A 14582-nucleotide genomic window follows, 5' to 3' on the forward strand; every position below is an offset into this window, starting at 1 on the left:
GTCATGAGTGAACAGGGAGTACAGGAGGAGACTGAGCACAACATTAGCTAGCTACAGCAGGTAGCCCCTTTCACTCGCTGTGCTTTGTTTGACTATATAAACTGCTTTGCACGGTAATGGTAGGAGAATCCAATATTGTCCGGTCCAGATTCTTGACCTATTAATCCAGAACAGGCCTACAAAATATTTAAATGAGCATAAAGTCAGAAGCCGTTGCACACGCGAGGTATGGTGGGATGGTTGGTTTAATTGGTTAGTGAAACTGAAGCCAAGGGGCCGTCTGCAAAAGATTAGCTACTTTGAAAAATCTACACTGTAAAATGTAATTGATGTACTTGACAAGAAAGTCAACTGTTTCTATTAAAACATTTTGCAATATTTAATATTACCTCACCACAGCTGATAAATTAGACCATAGTTCTATGCCTTTATGCGCAAATATTGATATATATTATACAAAGGGTGGGGGTCCGCATTCCAGCCGGTGTCTATTCCACAAATTGAAATGCCTATTTACTCTGTTCCATCTCACTGCGCAATCCAATGTTTCATCAGCCCAGCCAGACAATTTATAAACTTGATCTCCATAGTCAAAAGTATCTAGACATTATCTCCAATTTCTTTTAGACTTGGAGTCGCGATAATATGGTGTGTGGTCCTCCCACTATGACTCTGGAAACCATTGTTAGAAATTGCGTAATTCAAATCTGGTATTGGAATAAGAGAAAACATAATCAAGAGATATTCAATCCAAGCTAAATTTATTATATGCAAAATGTATGTATGATAAGTATGAAGGTTCGTATATACGGGTCCACTGAAATACCACGCAGGGCACTCAGTTAACTAATCCATTGTTCTAAGTTCTTCTTAAAATACTCTGACAGAAATCCTCCACTTCTTCTGTTGGCCAACCAGAGCAAAGGACTGAGTGTGGTCCAGACTCCATTTCAGCCAATCCGTTCCATTTGTTACAAGGCATAGTTGCTATGATAATAACCTGCGGAGTCAGCACCGAGAATACACAAAATCCACTGTAGCCAGGTTCAAGGACAGTTTCACAGACAACGAAGAGAGAGTGTTCTTATCAGCCTGTTATGTGAAACAATCCATATCAGTACAGTGCTCCTCATTAATGCATTCCTTCCAAGCTATTCATCACATACAAATCCAATTAAAAAATAAAACCCATCACCATGTGGTTTATTAGGTTAATAAATTATGATAAACTTCACAGGGTGGTGAAAGTGTAAGGTGATCTTGATGCTCCTTTTCCAATAAATATCGATGGTCTTATTCTGGTGACATGATGATTGATGCTTGACTGCCGTTTGACAAATAAAAAGATTCTCGCTATTATCCATAATAATCTCATCATGTAGACTAGCCTACCTGCACTCTATCTGCAAACTGTTGGCTAGAGCGCAGGTGCCAAGACCAGAGTAGGCACATTTGCTATTCAACATAACGGTTTTTGTGACAACTATCGGTAGAGTTGAAAATGTGATGGAAACAGATTGAACTTTAGATTTGTATTCGGTACATGAAAACTTAAGCGAAAAAGTAAATGTTGTGTGCACCACGTCATCACGCACTGATTTTTATCTGCAACAAATCCATTGGGTGGAAACACCACTGGTGGGAAAATGTGCATATTTTAAAATATTTGCATGAAAATCTGTCGACAATTGGATGGAAACCTAGTTAGTGTCAATGACTGTGTGAGAAATAGAGAAGTCTATACAACAAAACTTGTTTTTGGTGCAAATGTATGTGTATACTTCGGACGCCGACGCGCATGCGTGTACGCGCATGTCTATATAGCTTTGGAGAAGAGTAGAGCAAAGTGCGGTCACTGCAGTAGTTGGAACTGAACAACAAGTATGTTGGGCTCGTTCGTTCTGCTGTGGATATGTATCTGTCTCCTCTTATTCTTCTTCCTGAAGTTTAATAGACCCCAAAACTTTCCTCCTGGTCCACAACCCATTCCAATATTTGGGAATCTGCTGCATCTGAGCTTGGGGAATCCTATGAAAGACCTGGAGAAGGTAAGCCTTGTATAAAACTCTATTATGCTATTTTAGCTCTCATGAAGAATCAATAAGCATTACTTGGATGTTTCAGATGAAATCCATAATTCCTTTTTGCAATATGAATATAACATCTATCAAATAGTTTTATCAAAGCAACCTTTGCACATAGGTCTATAATTGCGTAATAAGTGGGGCTGTGTATGCAGTTTATGTTGCCTGTAATCTCAAGGCCATACATTGCTGATTGGATCAGTTTTACTCAATTCAACAATTCCATTAGGAAAATAGCCTTTAAAGGTGCACTATGCAACTGCAACACTATGCACCTTCAATATACTTAAAGTGTTGGTTCACAATTTTTTAAAACCAAATCTCTATTTGTTATGTAAATGGCATGTTATAGAAGGGTCCAGACACTTTTATTTTTTTGCTATTTCACTTGGTTTTGAGAAACTATCCACACCCAAAATAGACTAACTCATTGCTCATTCTGCAGTATGGGGGCTATGGAAAACATTAACAAAGGCTCCAAAATCACCCAAATACGTCCTTTTAGAAACGACAAAGCTCTCAGTATAGTGAAGCAGCTGAGTCGCACAAATGGAATATAACGTTGTGGATAAAGTTCGGAATTACGCAATTCACAGTTCATGTTTTCCCATAGCTCCCATACTGCAGAACGAGCAATGACGAAGGTCTATTGCAGGTGGGGATAGTTTCTCAAAACCAAATGAAATTACTAAAAAAGTGTCTGGACCCTTCTATAACATGCCATTTACATCAAAAATAAAGATTTGGTTTAAAAATAGTGAGCCAATCCTTTAATATGTTCATTTCCGTAGTTGGCAAAGCGCTATGGGAATGTTTTCAGTCTTTATATTGGTGGAAGGCCAGCTGTGATTCTCAATGGGCTTGAAGCTATGAAGGAGGCCCTGGTTACCAGGGCTGCAGATTTTGCAGGAAGACCCCAAGACCTTATGGTCAACCACGTCACAGAAGGAAAAGGTAATAGTATCCAAATATACAGTACAGGACATTATTGATATCAACAAGAAAACACTTCAATCTATTACTGTGAAGAGCTCTGTTCTGAAACAACCTTTTCTTTATATTCCTGTTTTTTCCACTTAAGAACGTAACTATCATTTGATTGATATGTCAATAAATACTGACCAATTGTAATAAACTATCCCAGGTGTCATTCTTATGGACTATGGCTCCAGCTGGAAAGAGCATCGTCGCTTCGCCCTAATGACCCTGAAAAACTTTGGTCTGGGGAAGCAGTCCATGGAGGAGAGGATTCTGGGGGAGATATCACACATCATTGCACCCTTGGCGAAAAGCGTTGGTACGAAAGTGGAACATAGAAAATTGTGTTTTGTTTTGTAGGAACGTAACATAGCCATTTAACAGATGTCCTTATACAGATGACCCTCTTGCTCAACGTTAAAGAGAACAAAGAAATCTCTTATCAAAGTAATATTGTTATTTTTCCACAGGAAAATCCATGAACCCTCAGGTTCTCTTCCACAATGCTGCATCCAATATCATCTGCCTTGTCCTCTTTGGGTCACGTTATGACTATAACGATGAGTTTCTTAAGACCTTCGTGAAGCTCTACACTGAGAACGCAAAGATCGCCAATGGACCCTGGGCTATGGTATTATACATAATTACAGCTTTTTGGTAACTGTATACTTACATAAAACAGCATAGAACAATGTTAATTACATTGCTTCCTGTAAATCACACCTTTTGGTTTGAAAGCAGATATGGATGGTAGATCATTAGGCAGGTTTCCATTGACCCAGATTTATTCTAAAAAAGCAATGTGGCACAAAAAATCATTGTGGCGTGTAATGGAAATGGCAGATATGAGACATTTTCTAAAGATCCACAACATTTTTACCATTCGACAGGTGGATTTTTATTTTGTCTAACTTTATATATTGCGACAAATTATGATGGAAATGGTGTTTTTATAATAAAACTAAAGCTCCACTTCACATTTAATTCTAAATGCCTACGTCTTGCAAAATATTTTTTTTCAAATATACAAATAATGTTTATTTGCAGGACAAGAATTGTCCTGACTTTCAAGAATGCCTGAATTGCTTCGCCTTGCTTTTCTGGTTAGCTGGCAAGATTCACCATCCAATTATTTCAGATCAACAGGAGTGCAAGTTTCACCATGGCACGGACCATGGCGATACGTTGGCACATGATAATTATTATCCATGCTGGCTTTCGTGGGCTAACTGAGACATGAAATAGAAAGGTGGGAGTTCTTACAGGCTGTTGGCAATTTATTAATGCGCAATTTGCCTAAATGGGTAATGGAAACTTCAACCACTAAATTTTTATTAGACACTGTATATATTTGTTGTTGTTGGTGTGACGTCATTACGTCCAGCTGTTTTCATCAACACAAGATAGTTAAATGGAAACGCACCCTAGCAGGCAATTGTCACATCTATTTTTTGTTATGCGAACTTTCCAAATCTCGACAAAAAAATCATTGGACAAGTTAATGGAAGCATAACGAATGGTTGGTTCAATAGTAGTTCTGACTCATTACTTGGTCTTTCTCCACAGCTTTATGACACAGTGCCCATGCTCCGACACCTTCCCTTGCCATTCCAGAAGGCCTTTCAAAATGCAATTTGTTGCAAACAGATGTCTCTTGGACTAGTCACTCAGCATAAGGAAACCAGGATTCCTGGGGAGCCAAGGGACTTCATTGACTGCTACCTGGATGAACTAGAAAAAGTGTGTTCATTTTGTTTATGGGAGTTTAAGTGTTTAGATGAGAGGGTTAGACCACATCATCTATCATTATGACTAGTTAGTACAGTGCCTTCAAAATCATCACAGTTTTAGTCTGACACTGCTGTACTCTCCCCACTAGAGAGGAGATGATGGATCTTCTTTTTCAGAGGCCCAACTCATAATGTACATCCTGGACTTGCACTTTGCTGGAACAGACACCACCTCCAACACACTGCTCACTGCTTTTCTATACCTCATGACCCACCCAGAGATTCAGGGTCTGTTTGCTTTATTTTCTAATGCTGACATTGAAAAAGTATCTTTCTACTACTACAGTTGTAGCAGTTGTAGATTATTCCTCAAGAAAAAAGGTGTCAGGCAATGTTGATAAGCCCTTTTGAATTCAGCCCTTTTTTGCCAACATCCCTTCCCTTTGGTCTTCTCAGAGAGGTGTCAGCAGGAAATTGACACAGTTCTGGAGGGGAAAGAACACGCATCTTTTGAGGACAGACACAGGATGCCTTACACTCAGGCAGTGACCCACGAGAGTCAGCGCATCGCCAGTACTGTCCCCCTCAGTGTGTTTCATAGCACCACCAGAGACACTGAGGTGATGGGCTACAGTATCCCAAAGGTGAGAAGCAGCAATACATCTAAAATGTCTTGTCTTCTCATTTCAAAATCTCTAACATAATGTTCCTTATTTCTTCTCCACTTTGATATGTCTCATTCTCTCTCTCTCTCTCTCTCTCTCTCTCTCTCTCTCTCTCTCTCTTTCTCTTTCTCTTTCTCTTTCTCTTTCTCTCTCTCCCTCTCTCTCTCTGTTTCTTACTTGCAGGGCACTTTGATCATTCCAAACCTTACCTCTGTGCTGTCTGAAGAGGGTCAGTGGAAGTACCCCCATGATTTCAACCCCTTAAACTTCCTGAACGAGCAGGGCGAGTTTACGAAGCCTGAGGCCTTTATGCCGTTCTCTGCAGGTGAGGGATAGAGCAACTCAAAGTGCATCACTGCTGTTGTTGACATCATAATACATAAAGGGCTCATACAGTTTGTTGTTGTTCCAGGGCCCAGAATGTGTCTTGGAGAAGGACTCGCTCGCATGGAGCTCTTCCTGATCATGGTAACTCTGCTGCGACGCTTCAAGTTTGTCTGGCCTGAGGATGCAGGGGAACCTGACTACACCCCTGTGTTTGGTGTAACCCTGTCCCCCAAACCCTACAGACTGGGTGTAAGACTGAGAGGGAACTAGTTAGGGGGAAGATATTCTAGACAGAGATCAAATAGGATTGGTGTAATATTGTAATATAATATAATATAATATTCAACTATCTATATGTATTTGTGCTTAACACATTTTTGTTTTTAATTTGTCACAATTTGCTTATGTGAATATGTAATATAGGACTCATTACACACACCCTTGATGGGGAAAACTCACTAGTGAACCCTACAGGGATATCTGATGTTATAGGCATTCAGTACCAGTTTTACTGGATAGTACTTTCAAAACGTCTTGTGGGAATCTGTGGCTTGTTGAATTCTAAATAAAAAATGTAATGTGAAATATTGTACTGCAATGTACTTTATCTATACAGCACCTTTCACACAGTTATCTTTGAATGGTTATTTCTAGAAGCATCTATGAACAGTTCCACCAGCCTTACAGATGTAGGATCTTAATTTGATCACCCTGTTGTAGGATGTAAAACTTGTAGTGTACTTGAGGTTTAAAAAGGCTTCTGAAGTTTGTCATTTCTTCTTAAAAATGTCAGACTTGATTTTCCCTTACGAAAAATTTATCAACCCCTAACAAAATGTACATTATTATAATTCACATAATTATTCCTGTTGCTGCAGGATTATTTTACTGCTGTAGCAAACTGGCTCAAATTAAGATCCTTCACCTATATTAGCCTTTATAATTCAACTCTTTATGACAATACATTACATACAGTGAGGGAAAAAAGTATTTGATCCCCTGCTGATTTTGTACATTTGCCCACTGACAAAGAAATTATCAGTCTATAATTTTAATGGTAGGTTTATTTGAACAGTGAGAGACAGAATAACAACAACAAAAAATCCAGAAAAACGCATGTCAAAAATGTTATAAATTGATTTGCATTTTAATGAGGGAAATAAGTATTTGACCCCTTCTCAATCAGAAAGATTTCTGGCTCCCAGGTGTCTTTTATACAGGTAACGAGCTGAGATTAGGAGCACACTCTTAAAGGGAGTGCTACTAATCTCAGCTTGTTACCTGTATAAAAGACACCTGTCCACAGAAGCTATCAATCAGATTCCAAAGAGCTCTCCAAGGATGTCAGGGACAAGATTGTAGACCTACACAAGGCTGGAATGGGCTACAAGACCATCGCCAAGCAGCTTGGTGAGAAGGTGACAACAGTTGGTGCGATTATTCGCAAATTGAAGAAACAATTGTCAAGAACTGTCAATCTCCCTCGGCCTGGGGCTCCATGCAAGATCTCACCTCGTGGAGTTGCAATGATCATGAGAACGGTGAGGAATCAGCCCAGAACTACACAGGAGCATCTTGTCAATGATCTCAAGGCAGCTGGGACCATAGTCACCAAGAAAACAATTGGTAACACACTACGCCGTGAAGGACTGAAATCCTGCAGCGCCCGCAAGGTCCCCCTGCTCAAGAAAGCACATATACAGGCCCGTCTGAAGTTTGCCAATGAACATCTGAATGATTCAGAGGAGAACTGGGTGAAAGTGTTGTGGTCAGATGAGACCAAAATCGAGCTCTTTGGCATCAACTCAACTCGTTGTGTTTGGAGGAGGAGGAATGCTGCCTATGGCCCCAAGAACACCATCCCCACCGTCAAACATGGAGGTGGAAACAAACAAAAAAATGCTTTGGGGACAGGACAACTTCACCGCATCAAAGGGACGATGGACGGCGCCATGTACCGTCAAATCTTGGGTGAGAACATCCTTCCCTCAGCCAGGGCATTGAAAATGGGTCGTGGATGGGTATTCCAGCATGACAATGACCCAAAACACATGGCCAAGGCAACAAAGGAGTGGCTCAAGAAGAAGCACATTAAGGTCCTGGAATGGCCTAGCCAGTCTCCAGACCTTAATCCCATAGAAAATCTGTGGAGGGAGCTGAAGGTTTGAGTTGCCAAACTTCAGGCTCGAAACCTTAATGACTTGGAGAAGATCTGCAAAGAGGAGTGGGACAAAATCCCTCCTGAGATGTGTGCAAACGTACAAAATCAGCAGGGGATCAAATACTTTTTTCCCTCACTGTATATCATAAGGCCTTTCTTTGAGAGCCTAGTTATACCCTAACACAGTGGTCTAAAACTCCTGGTTTACAGGCCACATAAGGACTGAAAGTCACATTAGGATGGCTAGCAAAGTGATCTGTAATTCCTTTTAAAATCCAGCCAGAGTGAGGATATCCAACATTTTGAACTTTTAATCACTTGCAACCTGCATTCAATGACTGTCAGGGTAGGGAAGATTGGTTAATGAGACTACCTAAATAATCTAAACTGGAACAACCATTTTAGTAACAGGTGCAATAAATCCAACTACTAACAGGTTGGATTAGTTTAGAAAATGTATGTTATTTATCTTTGTGTAGCATAAGATTAATCAACTAATCAATGTACATGCAAAAACAGAAATTGAAAAAAACTATTCTGAAAATCAACCTGCAATAGAGCATGCTGGGAAATATGATAATGATGGGCATGGTTTTTAGTGTTTTACTCTACACAGCAGAGGAGGCTGGTGGGAGGAGCTATAGGAGGATGGGATCATTGTAATGGTTGGAATGGAGTCAATGGAACGGAATCAAACACGTTGTTTCCATGTGTTTGATGTGTTTGGTACCATGAGCCCGTCCTCCTAGAGCTCCATCCACCAGCCCTCTTTGTTACACAGAGGAAAAATGACACAATCACACACAACTCTGGTTATTAATACCCATGGGGTTCTTTTACAACACCGAGTGTTACTGAGTGTACATACTGAGAAGCATAGGCCTACAAATGTTGGATCTTAATTTAAGCCAGTTTGCTACAGCAGGAAAATAATCCTGCAGCAACAGGAAATGTGAATTATTATATGGATTATAATTAATAGACATGTTTGTAGGGATTTATACATTTTTCGCAAGGGAAAATCATGTCTGAAATTTCAAAATGGAAATTACAAACTTCAGAAGCCATTTTAAACCTCAAATACACTACAAGTTTTACATTTCCTGTATTGCAGTAAAGTTCTCCTGCAACCGGGTGATCAAATTAAGATCCCACATGTGTACCTCCCACAATGGCAATGACTTAAGTACACAATGGCCAGTGTGAGTGTAAACTTTGTACACCCATGTGTGAACCTCCTGCGCATGTATAAAGAGCAGTGTGCAGCGTGGAACAGGACAGCCGATCATGTTGGGCTCGTTTGTTCTACTGTGGATAGGCATCTGCTTCCTCTTTTTCATCCTGAAGATTAATCGAACCACAAACTTTCCTCCTGGTCCAAAACCCATTCAAATATTTGGGAATCTGCTGCATCTGAGCTTGAGGAATCATTTGAAAGACCTGGAGAAGGTGCAGTTATTATGCCTCAAATAGCATAACAACTCATGAAAGAATCAGCAGTGTCAGTGTAACTATCAGTTACATTATTTGTTTAAAATCTTTGTCATTCCTTCATCAAAGGGTGATGTTATCTTGTATCACTTGTAATCACAGTGTTACTGTGTTGTAAATGTGTCCTCATGTGCTCTTTCCCAACTAGTTGGCAGAGCGATATGGGAAGGTTTTCAGTCTTTATATTGGTGGAAGGCCAGCTGTGATTCTCAATGGGCTTGAAGCTATGAAGGAGGCCCTGGTTACCAAGGCTTTGGACTTTGCAAGAAGACCCCAAAACCTTATGCTCAACCACTACACAAGGAAAAAGAAATAACAACAAAAACTATACTATTGAAAGAATCAACCAGAAACACATTTAATAATTTAGAAATTATTCCTTTTTTATTTACTGTGCAGAGCTCCTGAAACTACCCGCTGATTATAGTTTTATTTTCTTCAAAATCATATAATGTAAGCTGCTCGTCAGATTTTTAAAACCCCTCCCCAGGTTTCATTATTTCGAAATACAGCTCACGCTGGAGAGAGCAACGTCTCTTCGCCCTAATGACCCTGAGAAACTTTGGTCTGGGAAGCAGTCTATGGAGGAAAGGATTCTGGAGGAGACATCATACATCATTGCACCCTTGGAGAAAAGTGTTGGTATGAAAGTATAACATTTAAAATTGACATTAATCTGTCTTTGTGGTAAAGAAACGTATCATACTTGTCATTTAACTGATCATAAATAGATAATAACTACTACTATATCTTTTTATTTTGTACAGGGAAAACCATGGACACTCAGACTATCTTCCATAAATCTTCATTCAATATCCTTTATCTTGTACTATTTGGGTCCCGCTATGAATATGACGACAAGTTTCTTAAGTTCTTCATTCGTATCTTCACTGAGAATGCGAAGATCACTAATGGACCCTGGGCATTGGTATTATACCAATTTAATAGGTTTAACACTTAATGATAGTCAGACCTTGACTTAAAGGGATACTTCACCCAAATTACAAAATTACATAATGGTTTCCTTACCCTGTAATTAGTCTATGGACAAGGTGAGACAGTAATCCATGCATGGTTTTGTTTATCTGGCCACTGTCTCCTAAAGTATTTTTTGTTTGCATTTGTGGTACAAATCCAATCCAAACGGAGCATTTGGAGACAGTGGCCAGGTACACATCTGTGGATCTGTTGGGGCGGTATGCAAATTGGAGTGGGTCTAGGGTTTCTGGGATAATGGTGTTGATGTGAGCCATGACCAGCCTTTCAAAGCACTTCATGGCTACAGACGTGAGTACTACGGGTCGGTAGTCATTTAGGCAGGTTACCTTAGTGTTCTTGGGCACAGGGATGATGGAGGTCTGCTTGAAACTTGTTGGTATTACAGACTCAGTTAGGGAGAGGTTGAAAATGTCAGTGAAGACACTTGCCAGTTGGTCAGCGCATGCTCGGAGTACACGTCCTGGTAATCCGTCTGGCCCTGCAGCCTTGTGAATGTTGACCTGTTTAAAGGTCTTACTCACATCGGCTACGGAGAGCGTGATCACACAGTTGTCCAGAACAGCTGATGATCTCATGCATGTTTCAGTGTTACTTGCCTTGAAGCGAGCATAGAAGTAATTTAGCTCGTCTGGTAGGCTCGTGTCACTGGGCAGCTCGCGGCTGTGCTTCCCTTTGTAGTCTGTAATATTTTGCAAGCCTTGCCACAGCCGACGAGCGTCGGAGCCATTGTAGTACGATTCGATCTTAGTCCTGTATTGATGCTTTGCCTGTTTGATGGTTTGTCGGAGGGCATAGCGGGATTTCTTATAAGCTTCCGGGTTAGAGTCCCGCTCCTTGAAAGCGGCAGCTCTACCCTTTAGCTCAGTGTGGATGTTGCCTGTAATCCATGGCTTCTGGTTGGGGTATGTACGTACAGTCACTGTGAGGACGACGTCATCAATGCACTTATTGATGAAGCCAGTGACTGATGTGGTGTACTCCTCAATGCCATTAGAAGAATCCCGGAACATATTCCAGTCTGTGCTAGCAAAACAGTCATGTAGCTTAGCATCTGCTTCATCTGACCACTTTTTTATTGACTGAGTCACTGGTGTCCACATACTTTTGGTAATGTAGTGTATGAGCCGATCACCACACCATGACTGCCAATTACACATTTCAGAATCTCCTAAAAGAGCCACAAGATGGCTGTAATGATGCTCCAGGAGAGTGAGGATCCATTTGCAGTTTTATTACAATCTTGGTCGTACAAACAGGGTCAATCGCCAGCAGACACAACAGTAGGGATAAGGCAAATCGTAATCCAGGTACAGACATAAGGTCAGGGCAGGCAGCAAGCTTACAAAAATCAGTCCAGTAAAGAATATAGTCCAGGGCAGGCAGCAAAGAATCAAGGAGGGAAAAACAGTCCAGAGTAAATCCACGGGCAGACAGACACAGGCGAAAACGCTCAGAAATGATCACCAGGGCTAACAAGACTTCGCAAAGAGAGAGAGTTTGAGAGCACCTAAATAGTCTACTGATGGGAGTCAGGTGCAACGGTAATCAGAGCCAGGTATGTGGGAAATGTAGTTCAGGGGTTTAATACTCAGGAGAGGGTTCCCTCTGGTGGTGAGCAGGAGGAACAGCGGGAGTCTCGTTTGTGACAATGGCGTTTCAACATTTATTACTACAAAATCTTACATTCTGTTATTAATTTGAAATGTAACTAAAATAATTCATGATGATCAATAAAATACAGTCGATGACCCCTGGATTCTATGGGATGCCACCAATGGTTTTATGAAAAATAATGCAACTGCATTTACATCTGGGTTGATTAAATCACAACTAAAGATGTTGTTAACTGCGTTAGAGCGTTCTCAACAAATAGCTATTACTCTTTCCAAAGTCAATACAGAACTTAATTTATTGGTAAGACAGAGAGCAGAATGTTCCATCCATCGGTTAGACTCAACCATTAATTCCATGGTAACCGTCCCAGTCATTTACTGGCCAACAAGGTACGCAGTAATGATCAATTAGCCGATATATAGCAACTTTTGTATCTGAAACAGGGGAATTACTATCAGAACCCAAATTAATAAAAGATTCTCCCGCTTCTATAAAGAACTGTACACCTCTGATTGTAAATCCACACCAAGCCAGAGTAAATCCTTTGTAAAATAATTTTGAACTCCTCTTCTCTCAACAGAGGAAGCTGCCTCGCTGGGAGCCCACATCTCTCTCAATGAACTCAAAAGAGCATTGGATAGCTATTCGTTAACTACAGCTCAGCCTTCAACATCATAGTGCGCTCAAAGCTCATCACTAAGCTAAGGACCCTGGGACTAAACACCTCCCTCTGCAACTGGATCATGGACTTTCAGACGGGCCGCCCCCAGGTGGTAAGGGTAGGTAACAACACATCTGCCACGCTGATCAACACGGGGCCCCTCAGGGGTGCGTGCTCAGGCCCCTCCTGTACTCCCTGTTCACCCATGACTGTATGGCCAGGCACGACTCCAACACCATCATTAAGGTTGCCGACGACACAACAGTGGTAGGCCTGATCACCGACAACGATGAGACAGCCTATAGGGAGGAGGTCAGAGACATGGCTGTGTGGTGCCAGGATAACAACCTCTCCCTCAACGTGATCAAGACAAAGGAGATGATTGTGGACTACAGGAAAAGGAGGACTGAGCACACCCCCATTCTCATCGACAGGGCTGTAGTGGAGCAGGTTGAGAGCTTCAAGTTCCTTGGTTTCCACATCACCAACAAACTATCACGGTCCAAACACACCAAGACAGTTGTGAAGAGGGCACGACAAAGCCTATTCCCCCTCAGGAGACTCTGTTTATTATCTATGCAGTCACTTTAACTCTACCTACGTGTACATATTACCTTAATTACCTCGACTAACCTGTGCCATGCATATTGACTCAGTACCTGTACCCCCTGTATATAGCCTGTACCCCCTGTACCTGTACCCTACTGTTATTTTACTGCTGCTCTTTAATTATTGTTATTTCTTACTTAACTATTTTTTACTTAACACTTATTTTTCTTAAAACTGCATTGTTGGTTAAGGGCTTGTAAGTAAGCATTTCACTGTAAGGTCTAAACCTGTTGTATTCGGGGCATGTGACAAATACCATTTGATTGATTTAGCATGAATAAAGGCAAATCACCCAGGTGGGAATCTATTCCCCCTGAAGTCTATTTGAAATGTTGAGATCAATTAGGTCCACTATTGCACAAAATGATTAACACAGCCATTCACAAAGGTTCATTTGGGAGAGATGTGAATACAGCACTAACTTTGCTTTTATTGAAAAAGGGTAAGGATGCCAACGAGTGTTCTACCGCCCCCCATCTTTGATAAACATATATTAAACTGTAATCCAAAATGTTGTCGTCCGGTCTCGAGCCTTATTTACCCAAATTGGTCCACACTGACCAAAGCCGGTTTGTTAAAAAATAAGTTATCCTCTGATAACCTACGTGGACTATTACATATCTTAAATGATTAATCGGAAACAGCTCCTTATGCGGTTTTATCGCTTGATGCAGACTATAATGGTCATATCTCTGTTCTGTCTTGGAACATATGGGGCTTGGCTCCAATTTCATTATGGTTAAAATACTATATGCCAATCCCTCAGCCATACTAATAACAGGCTACATCTGCTCCGTTCAGAATCACTAGAAGCAGCTGACAAGGCGATACGATTTCTCCTTTGCTATTTTTATTATCCATGGAACCCCTGGCCCAGGCAATTCGTAAATCGAAGGAAAAAACAAATTTCCCTAAAATCTACTGATCATTTAATCTCATTATACACAGACGATATTTTACTATATCAAGACAATGTATCTCCATCGCTCCCACACGCATTGAAGTGCATAGATAAATTCATCTTAATCTCAAATTATAAAATTAATCTGCCTCTGAAGACCCCGATGGAGGACTCCATCTCTACCTATAGAATCCCAGTTGTTTCCCAATTCAAATATTTGAGTACTGTATATATATTTCCTTGTTTAGATCAAACCATCGCCAGAAACTTTGACAGAAAGCTCAAATCAATTCAATCTGACCTGATGGACTAACATCCCAATTTCTGTAGACATGCTTTCCATATCTCCCCCTTCTGGCGAT

General features: G+C 40.7%; 1 protein-coding gene across 1 annotated transcript; it reads left to right on the forward strand.

Annotated features, from left to right (window-relative positions):
- Positions 1 to 1832: 1832 nt before the first annotated feature.
- LOC311136921 (cytochrome P450 2F2-like) lies at positions 1833 to 6145 on the forward strand. Its single transcript, XM_084171237.1, has 9 exons — positions 1833 to 2048; positions 2876 to 3038; positions 3229 to 3381; positions 3533 to 3693; positions 4629 to 4802; positions 4942 to 5080; positions 5249 to 5436; positions 5641 to 5782; positions 5870 to 6145. The coding sequence occupies exons 1-9, from the start codon at positions 1884 to 1886 to the stop codon at positions 6052 to 6054; spliced, it is 1470 nt and encodes a 489-aa protein (XP_084027363.1). The 5' UTR covers positions 1833 to 1883; the 3' UTR covers positions 6055 to 6145.
- Positions 6146 to 14582: the final 8437 nt, after the last annotated feature.

The sequence above is a fragment of the Coregonus lavaretus genome, assembly GCF_964263955.1.
Source record: "Coregonus lavaretus genome assembly, chromosome: 11".
NCBI classification, from domain to species: domain Eukaryota; kingdom Metazoa; phylum Chordata; class Actinopteri; order Salmoniformes; family Salmonidae; genus Coregonus; species Coregonus lavaretus.